Raw genomic sequence first — 11,861 nt, 5'->3', positions numbered from 1 at the left:
TACAATTATTGCACTAAATATAATGATTGAGCGATATATATATCATTGCAATGATAATAAATGTAGCCATGTTAGCACTTCAACGTGTGCAAGAGCTGCTTTGGTCGCTGCTGCGGTTTCTTGCTGGCTCTGCTTGGCGATGCGGCTTCAGTGCTACTACCTTGAAAGCTTAGCCATTGATCTCGTGAGAGATCGCAGTTCGTCGCATACAGACTCGTGAGCGAGTGGTTGGAGGCCAAACTCTTCTTCACTGCTGAAGCTGCTGTCAAAGTGAGCGGGTTGTCTGCCATGTTGAGCCAGCAGAGCTGCTTGCTGTACTGCAGCACGTACGAGAGCGCGAGGAAGCCCTGCTTGTCGTTGAAGAGGCTCAGCATATTATCCGAGATGTCGAGCGCTGTCAATGTCTTGTGGAAGGACAAGGCGCCTAGCATGATCCGACAGCCCTCGGGCTGCAAGTCGTTGCTCGCGATGCTGAGCAGCGTGCAGCGTACACGCAAGGCATACAAACGTGACGAACGTGTAGCATGACGACATAAGGACAAGTTCACTTACTTGATGTAGCACAGGCGTGACCGAACGCTCTGGATCCCCTTGGACAGCGCGAGGATCCCTTCATGTTGCGGCCGGTACGCGCTGCCGACGAGATCGCAGGCGTCCAGCTCCAGGAACTGCAGCGTGTTGTTGGTCACGAGTGCGCTGCCTAAGAGTCGAGCGCCTTCCGGTCCGAGCGGGTTCTTGGACAAGCTACACGTAGACAGAGCGCCAGGATAAGCATGCGATCTGCTACATCACCACGACAGCATTGAAGCAAGCGCACCAAAGCCGAACCAGCGGCGTGTTGGTCTGCGATATATAGTCCACCAGACAGAGCACGCGCTGCGGCAAGACGCTGCGACTCCCCATCAGCAGCGCGATCTGCTCCCTCGAGTCTCCTTCCTCTCGCTCACGCAGGACGGCGACGTACGCGCTCAGGACGCGTGGCATCTTTACTGCACCGGCCCCATCTTGCTGGGACTCCGAGTTGGTAGCTGTCTGGCCATCTGCTTTAGCGTCTGTGGTTCCCCCTTCAACGACCTCCTCTTCTTGCAGTGTAGTCAACGCCATGTCAAGGCCAAAAGTCTCTTCACGAAGAGACCCTGGCCAAACGGACGTGGGTTCTCCATCTGTGAAGGCTCTCGTAAAGTCTGCTGCACGTGCGTCCATCTGTACAGATTGCCATGCTGGCACACGGTAGAAGCGCTAAGCACGTGCTGAACAGTCAAAAAGTGCGCGATTCCTTGTGCGTTACTAGGACCTCGTGGCTAATAGAGTAGAGTGCCTATCTGGTTACTTCTTGCCAGTCTTCTTGATCTGGATGGCGAGTCCCAGCACAAAGACCACGAGGATGCCCACGAGGTAGCCCCACCACTCCTTGGGGATGTCGTACACGTAGTCTCCGTCCTCGTCCTTGTAGCGGTAGTCCTTGATGTCCGTGAGTCGGGGGAAGTCTCCGATAAAGTAACCAGCACCGTTGACCAGCACGACCGAGCCGACCAGCGCCGTGGCGACAATAAGAGCCAATCTCTCGATCTTGAAGGCCAAGAGGCCGCAGATCAGACCCAACACAATGGCCAGGATGAGCAGCCCCGTGGTGGGGTCGTTCGGGTAGATCCTGTAGCCGAACGAGGCGTTGACAATGGTGGCGAGGAAGACGCCGCCTGCTGCGCCAATGAGGAAGATGCCTGCGTTGTAGATGGAGACCACGAGCGAGCCAACGATGAGGCCGCCGATGAGGAAGGCCACCCAGAAGGCCGTGCGCTCGTACGAGTGGCCGTCCACGATGTACAGCACGACGGCCGACACGATGTAGCCACCCACGAGGAACCCGCAGGCGAACATGGCGGGACGCAGCAGCTTGTAGCCACACGAAGCCATGGCGGCACCGCCAACGATGGCGATGATGGCGGCGATGCTGGGCCCGACCTGAATCGTGTCCGAGATGTTCTCGACGATGCCGTCAGAGGAGGACGACGACGAGCCGCGGAGAGACGCAGAGTCCGAGGCGGACGCACTCTGGGCGAAGGCCATGGACGCGTACAGCGCCAACAGAGGCAGCAGCAGCAGAGGCTGCAGCTTGGCGGACGTCATCTTGATCGATTGAGGCGCTTGAGTGCGAGGCCACAAATCGGGAAATGAGCGAACACTAGGCGGTGCCTATCCTCCTCGATCAGGTTTTGGGTACAGTGTTGGAGCAAATACCGGTAACTGCCTTGGTTATGGCGCAGCAGTTGACTATCCAGGGATCCCGCACGGTGCTCGTGCATGGACCTGCGTTTGACTCGCGCGTCTCAGAGGTTGATTTTGCACCAGAACCCAACGCGGCGTGGTAGCTCTGGCCCAAACCTTTGGGTAAAGTCGCCTTTCCAGTCGTGCTGTAGCCAATGCTGCTGTCTAGTACCGCGCACCCAAGAGCTGCTGCTGGTAGTCACAGCTGTAGAAGCCGCGTGGGTTCACTTCATGCCAGCAGCATGGCAGCTCCACGTTGTCTGTGGTGCTCTGCCGCTTGTGGACAAGGTTGATTTTCGGCTGACCACACTCTCCGCCTGTTGACCACTCTTTCTGATTACGATGGCTTCAACTCGATACATACTTGCTCTGAACGTCTTGGCTGACTCTTGCTTCAGTGTCCAATGCGAGCCTACCGAAAGGAAGGACTGCGTGCGGTGAGCGCGGCGGCTCCGCTGGGTGCGAGGTGCAGGTCGCCGGCCTCGATTTCGAACTCGCTCAGATTCGTTTCGTTCGTCATGTACGCGTCCCGGAACTTTCGCCAGCCAAACGGACGTCGCCGCTTACGTGATCGGTTTGGGTCTCTCAAACTGTCCACGATGATCTCGTACAGCTTCAGCGCGCGGGATGACCACGTTAGCACCTGCATCATGTCGTCCAGCGGGACGAAGCACCAGCGCACGCATCGGTAGAGTTTCGTTACGTCGTCGATGCGGCCGCTGGATGGTCGAGGCAGCTGAGCGTCTGCCTCGAGGTGGTAAACGTCCAGCCCAAACACCATCTTGTTCAGACAGCGCAGAAGCGTTTTCTCGCCCTCTGGGACCCGCAGACGATCGCTGCAGAGTACCAGGGCCAGCGTCTCCACAGGCAGCTTCTGCATCTCCGACACGATGAGGATGTCGGCCACTTCCGAGCCCACGTTGATCGGAGCGCTGTAGAACAAAGTCGTCTGAAGCAACTGATGGTATAGACTACAGATTGGGTCGCCCCACAAAAACAGTTTGCCGCTGACGGTGCACACAGTCCGGCGGTAGTAGCTGTGCACCGGGTCCTCGTAGTACACCCAGCCTTCGTCACTCGGACTGGTGGTCTGAACTGACGTTGCTGGCGTTGAAGAAACAAGTGTCTTCCACATGCAATACTGATGGCGCGAATGCTGGTACTCGATTTGCGTTTCTTCAGTCACGACACCACCGCCTCGATTGGCAGGTTGGTACTTGACGATGAGTTGGCCTCGGATCCAGAATTCGGGGTCGTTAGCTAGATCTGCCGAATCCACCGCCACCTCAGGGTCTTCAGAGAAGAAGTTGGGCGAAGAACGACGAATGACACGCCACAAGAGCGGTGACGAGCCTGCTGCATTGATGCACGCCTGCAGCACGAAGTCGCCGAACTCATACAGCGTCACGTGGAGCGGCACGGCATTGGCGCTGGGAGTGTTTGTGAAGCACTCGACGCGAGACAACTCCACGAACGGCTCCCAGTCTGTAACAAAATGCTGGTGCATAGCGCGAAGTGATGGTACCTGCGGTGACTCGAACTTCAGCTTAAGCCAATTGACCATTGCGTCCAGCAAGTCTCTCCAGAACCCGACAAGGCGCACGTTGTTGATCAAAGCGACAACCACACGGACCAGCATATCGTGGTCGTCGATAACCTGAATCCACACCGGCTTAATCTTCTCCATCGCTTCTTGATATTGCACTGGCTGCAATTCATACAAAAAGTCCACTAACCGGTCGCAGACTCTCCTCCTCATGTCTTCTTTCGTCAACGCCGCAGACGCCACAAGCAGCTCCATCCACGAATCCAACGTCACCTGTCTAACAGCAACCCGCAGACACGAGTATCGTATGCGGTCCCCCATGCCGACCCACTCGGCCAATTTCAGTGTTTGTCTCGCGCTCGACTCGTGCAGTAGTCGCACCTTGAACGTGTACACGTACTCGATCACGGGCACCACGGCTATGGCCGCTGCTCCGAGAAGCTCCACATGAATCACCCCCCGTGGCTTCTCAACCATAACCACATCTGCCATCTCGGCACCAAACACCTTTCTCGCTCGCTTCTTCCCCAGTCGTCGATTCTCATTCTCCTTGTGTCCCAGGGCCCTGAAACTTCCTCGTCGCCTCTTCCTACCTCCCATTTCACTATCAATACTTCCACCTTCTTCATCGCTGCAACTGCTGGAGTCTTCGTCCTCGATCTCCTGACGTTGGTGATCTGCAGCCAAGCACGTGGTGTACAGCAGCGGCTTGAGCAACGTGATGGTTTGCAGTGGACACGCTGCGGTGCCTGCTTTGTGGTTCTTATCCAGGTCTTTAAGCTTTACTACGTGAAGTTTGAAGTCTGTACCATTTGTAGTAAACTGTCCCTTATCAGGTGCTTGGAGTTGTTGCATTTGCAGCTGCAAATGCAGCCAGGGCCAGCGTAGACGCAGTACCTCCTCGTGCAAGGCGAAGACGCAGCCGTCCACGTGCAACATGACGTCGGGCGGGAACTGCGAGGCCTCAGGGAGCACCGGACGCACCCAGGACGCGGCAGAGAATGTGCTAACGGCGGTGGACACGGATAGGATACCGTGCGGGTCCTGGAGGCCGTCGCGCAGCAGCTCCATCGCTGGTGCAACTGCAACTTTTTACTCTGACAATTATTGCGTCGAAAGTCTTCCATATTTGTTATTGGTAGTCATGTATTGCCTAATTACGAATCAAACATTTAAACGTTTTAAACAATTACAGGACAAATGACCAGAGCTGCAGATATCTCAAGCGACTGCCTGCCAGTAGAGCTGCAGCCCGGAAGAGGCGCTCAAGTGACTGCTTGCAGTATTAGCACTTTTCGTTGTTCACTGGCTGTATAAGGGAGGCTGCGTTCGAGAATCTACTGAATCACTCAGTAGATACTACTTTACATTTTAAATGACTGCAATATAATATTCTATTACTGTGCTAGTACGTTAAGTAATGTTTTAATACTAGGACACTTAGTATACTACTTAGTAATTCAAATTAAGGGTATTTTCAATGTACTGAATACTTAGTTATATTATAGTACTGTATTACTATTCCGATATTACTCATTTTAAAGAGCTGGCAAGCTCTGCTCCTGTCATCAACACTCCAACGGAGAGAGCGTTCTACTCACAGAGGAAGAGAGTGACAAAGCTTCAGTCGCCTCTTTTGGCCACTGATATCTGGAACTTGCAAGATCGAATATGCAACTTCCGCCCCACCCATCCTCATTCTCTCACTGTTCGCACCTTCACGGTGATATGGATGAATATGGTAAACTATCGGACAACACTAACGATGTGTATAATATCAGAACCCCGTATCATATCATTATGTGAAGTTTTCTCGTCAACTTAAGACGGAATTTTGACCAAAACTAAGCGTAGCGTGAGGTTAGTTCTGTAAGTCATTCGATCGGACATATCGGATCCGAGTGGTCTGTAGAATATGTGTATGCCCTGTCAAACATCTAATGAATGATGTATCACTCGCATATTTTCGTTTATCTGACCGTGCAGTAGCTATCAGAGGATCTGTGCTAGTCCGCGTCGGACGATCACGTTTCAGAGTGCAGCGCAGGCTTCGCGTTGTCCGGAAATCCCAGATAGACTGTTTGTTTCGTGATTTTGGATTATACCTCCATTTTTACCCATCCGCCCCTAGACTGGTAACCCCCCCCCCCCCCCCCCCCCCAACTTTCGTTAAATCGAGGGGTTTTACAACGCTGTCCATCACCACACTTCAAGTGCAAGGGGTCTTTCTGCATATGGATGTTGCCCGAAGGTTGCCTATTCCACATCTGGGAAAACCAGATATTCAGGCGACTTGCCCATGGATTTATGCAATGACTTTGAAAGCTGCACCCTGAAGCATTTGGAAGTGCTGGGTCCAATCCATTTCTCTCTACAAGCACTTCGACAGGTTGCACTAAAAACGATCGCAACCCGACGCCAATGGCAAATCGCCACCCGAGCGATCGCAATGGCGTGCCCACCGCCACTTACGATTCGTTAATACCGGTAAATGAAAGATGAAAACCCTCTGTTACTACGGTTACAACGGCTTCTGTACTGAAGGTACTTCCTCCGGTCATGAAGGATTGCCTGCAAAAATAGAAGGAAAACTTTTTTCCCTTCTGTGTCCTATCTTGACATGCATTGATTCGTGGAATCGACACGGCTTCAGATTAGCTTTGTAACATTTGCTTTAGCGCCTAGAAATATTTGGAAATAATGAAGCTGTCGCCAAAACTTATGCCATGCCTGCCGAGACAAAAAAATATGTACATAGTTAGCGCCAATGCCACCTCCACCTCCGACTAAATGACCCGCTGAAATCCTGTGGAGAAATTGTTTTTTAAGGCAATCATTCACGCCCAGTCAAAACTTCAGGTATTGATCAGGTAGTTCTGTGGTGTAGCGGGATCCGTCAAAATCTGGCTAAGACTGGATCCGGCTTCCCAACAGCGCCCAGACACCAACTAACGGAGGGGGTCCCCCGATGATCCGTGATCTGCTGAACTTCTCACCTTGTGTACCCGTTGGTGGGCTGGATCTGCTCTCTCGGCGCTCCGAAGAGATGTGGCTTTGTGTTTCTTGACCGTCCTGGCGGGACGCGGGGATGGGGTGGAGCAGCGCGGAAGTCTTCGCTCTGCTGCCGGTTATGGATCCAGATCCGGAGCGATTCAATCAAGCTCTGATCTGGCGGCCTGGACTTGATCCGGGGCCGGGGGTGCCTTTGGGTGTGTGGATATCTCTTTCCTTTGCGTTACTTGCCGCTTCCTATAGCGGGGGCTCTGGGGGTTTGAGAAATCGAGAGATCTTCGGGCCAAGTAATAACTCCGTCGGATCTGGGATCTGCACTTGATAATAGATCACTAGAGTAGGTAAGATCTGGCCAATATATTATCCAGACTTACACAACCACTAGATCAGCTACTCCTTGTCTTGCCAACACCTTGTAGGGCCAATGTAGTTCCCGTTTCTTGGCGGAGGCGAAGCACTCTTGTAGTTCAGGGCAAATTCGATTCTGATTTATAGTTAAGTCCTATCACATCCTTGATCCTATCCTGCATCCACTCATCCACGGTGTACGACCGACTTTGCGTCTTTTCTATCATCTACCCATTCTTTCCGTCGTCCTCTGTACGGGGTACCTTGATGTAATCACCTGATTGCGACACCTCACCATCCCATGCTCCACTATTGGGCGGGATCCGAGATCAAGATCCGGGATCTGCCTCGGCCTTAGTACCGGGCCAGATCGTGATCTAGGTGGAACCTGAGATCAAGATCCGGGATCCGCCTCTGCCTTAGTGTCGAGCCAGATCGTGATCCGGGCGAACTTTACTGTGGGGCCAGATCCCGATCTAGCCAGCTTCGGTCCCCAAGGCTTCCCCATCTCGGCGATGCTTGATCTGGGTGCGCCGTCACTTCCTCAATCTGCACATCGCCCTCTTTGACTTGGCATCGCTTTCCTTAACGATTCTTCCACGAACCGCGGTGTACCTCGAGTATACTTAAATCTTGATCCCGACCTTGGTACAGCTGTGCGCCTGGGTCATCCGCCGGATCCGGCACCGATGGCGGGGCCCATCACTCGCCTCGTACTTTCTGGTCCTTTTCTTGGCGGCATCGCCATCTTAGTCCGGATCCGTCCAACTGTCATTGTCTCGGGGCTGTGACCTCTGCATTTCATTTCCGATCACATTTTCTGGAAGGCACTTCACCACAGTTCTCCGCAACGAACAACAAAGTGTTTGGTCCCGTAAATGTCAACAAGTAAGTTTACTAGGTTGCTGACTGAGAAAACCGTGTCCACCTGTAGTGTCTTGTGCAATGGCACGCTGAATGTGGCCTTGTAGTCGACTGTGGTCATTCCTGATAGTCGCCTTGGTCTTCATGTTGCAAATTCAGATGTGTATTTGTTGGTCTGTCGCTAGACTCCTCATGCGTGTTATCGAGTCTTTGTATCCCTGTGCTGCCTAAGAAATCTACATGTAGTGGTTTCCTTTGACGTTTTCGATAGATCGTAAGTTTCTCGCCAGTTACATCTTGCAGCGGACATACTGGTAAAGGGTAGCCAAAGTGAGTAACCCACTACACTTGTAATGGGTCTGCTTAGACCCACTACTTAAGCTTACACGTGTGCGCACATGTATGAGGAAGCGTAGGTGTATTTAGCTTAAGTTCAGTATACTTGTATCCGCAAGTATACTTAAACCTAGACAAAGAAACCGAATGATAGCTTTGGTGCCAAATGAGAACTGTATTGTTTGTAAATGGGGTTTCCTCCTAAAACTGATATTCTAATGAGAGGTTCTGCCATTGGATGGATGGCAGAACCCCTATCTAATGAATGACTCTCATTGGTAGATATATGTTGTTTTCTACCAGTCATATGCTTTTGCTATGAATGTGGACCACCATGTGGACCATGGTCAACCTGAATGTATCCATTAGTGCATGTTGCACTAAGGTAGGAGGTGAATCGACTGTGTAGCCCCGCTACAACACTATCTCGCGAGTCAACGGCAGGCATCGATGCCCTCTGTTTGCTAGGCTTTTATAATCATCGGATTCGAACCAACTAGAGGAAATGCTTTGGACTGGGAGGACAGTTGGTTGTGGGAATTGACGCATTTGTTCTCCGAGGTCTATCTCAGCGACAGCCGTGCAATCTGAGGAAACCTTATAATTAAAACAGCCAACCTTGATTTTAAACTATGCCCACGGCACCTGGCTAAGGCCATGGGGGTTGCAGTTGACATCGCGAACAGTGGTTCAAAATCAAAGACAGTGCAATGCACCACATGTTCCGTTTGTGAAAAACAGGTGTAGATACACGTAATTATAGCAAGCATGTACTGCTCCGTGAGTAGATGCGCGCGCCCTGCAAGGCTGCATCTGCATGATCCGGAGCAACAGCAAGCTTTATTTGCGCAGGTAGTGTTGGGATGATATCGTTGTGAGGCTCGGATGCGACAAAACCTTTAGCACATTAGAAGATCTCGATCGCCACATGAAGAACCGCCGTCTCGAAGGCGCCGCTGAATTGATATTGCTCAGTTCATTCGACAGAGCCTGCGGGTACAACCTTGTGAACGATACCAATCTCTTCCATGTGCAAGACGTCCATTTTTCAGACAAAGGGTAGAACTGCATGCACAAAGCGGGAACGAGTGGAGAATGAGAACTATGAGAAGCTTCGCCTTAACTGTCGGATCCACACGTTGGTGGAGCTTCAATTCAAGGACCTCATTTTCACTTTGTCGCCAATCCGCACAGAGCCCATTTTACAGCAGCCTTACAGCTCTTTCGAATAAAAATTCCCACCGCCACGAGCCGATGCAGTCACAGAAACGACAGCCTTTCTTTTCGGCGTTGTGGTTATGGACTCTTCAGCCTGACCGATGCGAGCCGCAGAGGGGGATTAGGACGGCCATGGTCAAGGCAGCCAAAACAATATCCAGCGTCACGCGCACATTACTGAAGACTGATCACGCTTATACGACATGGAAAGTGAAGCGCTTGAAACGAACTGCTCAGACATGGAATACTTCCAATATGGAGGAGATCATCAATGGAGGAGGTCTGGGAGCTGGCGCGGCAGTGTTCGGCAAATGAGCAATATGTCTGTTGGTGGAGTGCGAGGCTGCAGCAGCGGTGCAAGAAGCAAATGTGGCCGCCCGCGTAGAGTCGGGCATGCACTATCGTGAGAGTAGATATAGAACCAGGAGAATATCTTCATCAATATAAGCGGTATTTATCATTGCCTTTCGTGTGGAGCGCATTGCTATATCTTCTCGCTTTCAAAATCACATATCCCGTCGATTTTTCCGAAGCTTCGGAAACGTGCTGGCAGGAGTGGTTCATCGAGATCAATTCTCTCTTTGATTTCTGCACCTTTTTTTCGATAAGCACTAACTACAGCTTCATTATATTTGCCGTGTGCCTTCATTATCTGAGATTCAGCGAAATATGGACATGGCTCGTCGGTTGTGACACAAGGTTCAGGGAGGGACGCAGCGATCCCCCGCAATTGAGCAAATACACAGGCTGATTCTTTGGTGACGGATGCGTATGCAGTTGGTCCCGAAGGAGCACCAGTTTCAGACCATGCCTGTTGAACAGCACTTTTGATGCTGTTGGTTGCTGCATTTATCAGTCCGACCAAGCTGCCCGGATGGTATGCAGTCTGGACACGGAGTAACTCTTCTTTCTTGCATAAATCGAAATGTCCGCATCGGGCACGATGGAGCTTCACCATCACTGGTGTCCACGTCGAATTCAAAGTGGTGCCAGACGACGAATTTGTACGCTGGTTCTTCGGGATGGTATCATTAATCAGAGTCATAAATGTACTCGCTGAAGCATTCGATAATGTTCCACTTGTTTCACCTCTTGAACTGTGTCTAACACTCCTTGTTTTCATTGTCAGAGAGAGACCCTCGACCGGACACTGTCTTCCGAACAGATCGCCCATCTAAGATGCCTGTGGACTGACGGGGGAATGATGCGTCTGGTGTGCTAGCCATTAGTTCTTGACGTTTTTTCTTCTTCCATCCAGCAATAGCGACGCTGTTCTAAGTTGTATCCCTCCTCGACGAAGCAGCCATTTACTGTCGGACTTGAGAAGCTGATGGTCTGTAAGCCTTGAACACTTGCGGATATACCCACGTGCATACACAGACTCATGCATTTCCAGACAGCCCCGTGCAAACGCAAATCTGAATATGTGCTCCACGTCATTGCTTGTGCGAACAAGAACTACATAGTCAGCGGTGTGGCTTCCATGTCTGAGGACGTATGATATCGATTTTTGTTTCTTTCTTTTTTTACCTGTCGAATGCGGCACAAATGCACTAGTGCATATCCCATATTATAAATGTACTAGTACATAACTCAGCATTATACAAATTCTGAATAATCAAAGAGCAATGTATGGGTATGGATAGGTTGGTAAATATGCACTGGTGCATAATTCATGTTTTACAAATACTGAATGTATTATGTGGTAATGAGTGCTACTGCAACCACAGGGTGACCAACGTTTGGAGGAAACACTAGCAGTGGAAAATGTGACCGAGGCATGTGTTTCACAGCTCCAGCCGACCAACTTTTACAGGCTTCAGGAACTTAATACTCACAATCCATTGTAAGTCGTACTCTTCCATCCTCACAGGTGCTCGTCCATCTGACACAGTAAATCCTACGCCTTCATTCCATTTGCCCAGGTCAGTGTTGATATGTTTGATATCATAAACCACACATCACTTTGGTGCAAAAGCAGTGCGTCACTCTGAGAGAATCAAATGCCGTGCACAAGTAGACACCATTCAATAGCGGATACAACACTCCCTATCCAAGTCACCCGTTTTCAAGCGTATCTGAAGGCCGTAGTCACGTTTAATAAGTTTGTTGAACGTTTCAGCAGGATTGTTGGTTTTCGCAACCCGGACGGAAAGTGGAAACATCACCAGTTGTGATATCGTGATACAACATTTTTCATTGAAGTAGCTAGTGAAAGTATCCAGAGCTCTGAGGTCCCCCCACTTCAAAAAAGCATTGGCTTTCAAAACCT

The 11,861-nt window shown here is 51.0% G+C and overlaps 3 protein-coding genes across 3 annotated transcripts; all 3 read right to left on the bottom strand.

The window, feature by feature from the left end:
- Nucleotides 1-71: 71 nt before the first annotated feature.
- On the bottom strand, nt 72-1,104 carry KRP23_1570 (uncharacterized protein; the record flags this gene model as incomplete). The annotated part of the gene is made up of 3 exons (XM_067886230.1): nt 72-471; nt 553-744; nt 818-1,104. 3 exons carry the CDS (start codon nt 1,102-1,104, stop codon nt 72-74), a joined length of 879 nt encoding a protein of 292 aa, XP_067752149.1.
- A 222-nt stretch (nt 1,105-1,326) lies between these two features.
- On the bottom strand, nt 1,327-2,127 carry KRP23_1569 (uncharacterized protein; the record flags this gene model as incomplete). The annotated part of the gene is made up of 1 exon (XM_067886229.1): nt 1,327-2,127. The coding sequence occupies one exon, from the start codon at nt 2,125-2,127 to the stop codon at nt 1,327-1,329; it is 801 nt and encodes a 266-aa protein (XP_067752148.1).
- A 550-nt stretch (nt 2,128-2,677) lies between these two features.
- Nucleotides 2,678-4,882, bottom strand: KRP23_1568 (uncharacterized protein; the record flags this gene model as incomplete). The annotated part of the gene is made up of 1 exon (XM_067886228.1): nt 2,678-4,882. One exon carries the CDS (start codon nt 4,880-4,882, stop codon nt 2,678-2,680), a length of 2,205 nt encoding a protein of 734 aa, XP_067752147.1.
- Nucleotides 4,883-11,861: the final 6,979 nt, after the last annotated feature.

The sequence above is a fragment of the Phytophthora ramorum genome (assembly GCF_020800215.1).
Source record: "Phytophthora ramorum isolate Pr-102 chromosome Unknown Phyram_PR-102_s0001, whole genome shotgun sequence".
In the NCBI taxonomy this organism is placed as follows: domain Eukaryota; phylum Oomycota; class Peronosporomycetes; order Peronosporales; family Peronosporaceae; genus Phytophthora; species Phytophthora ramorum.
This window is presented reverse-complemented; position numbering and strand designations above follow the sequence as displayed.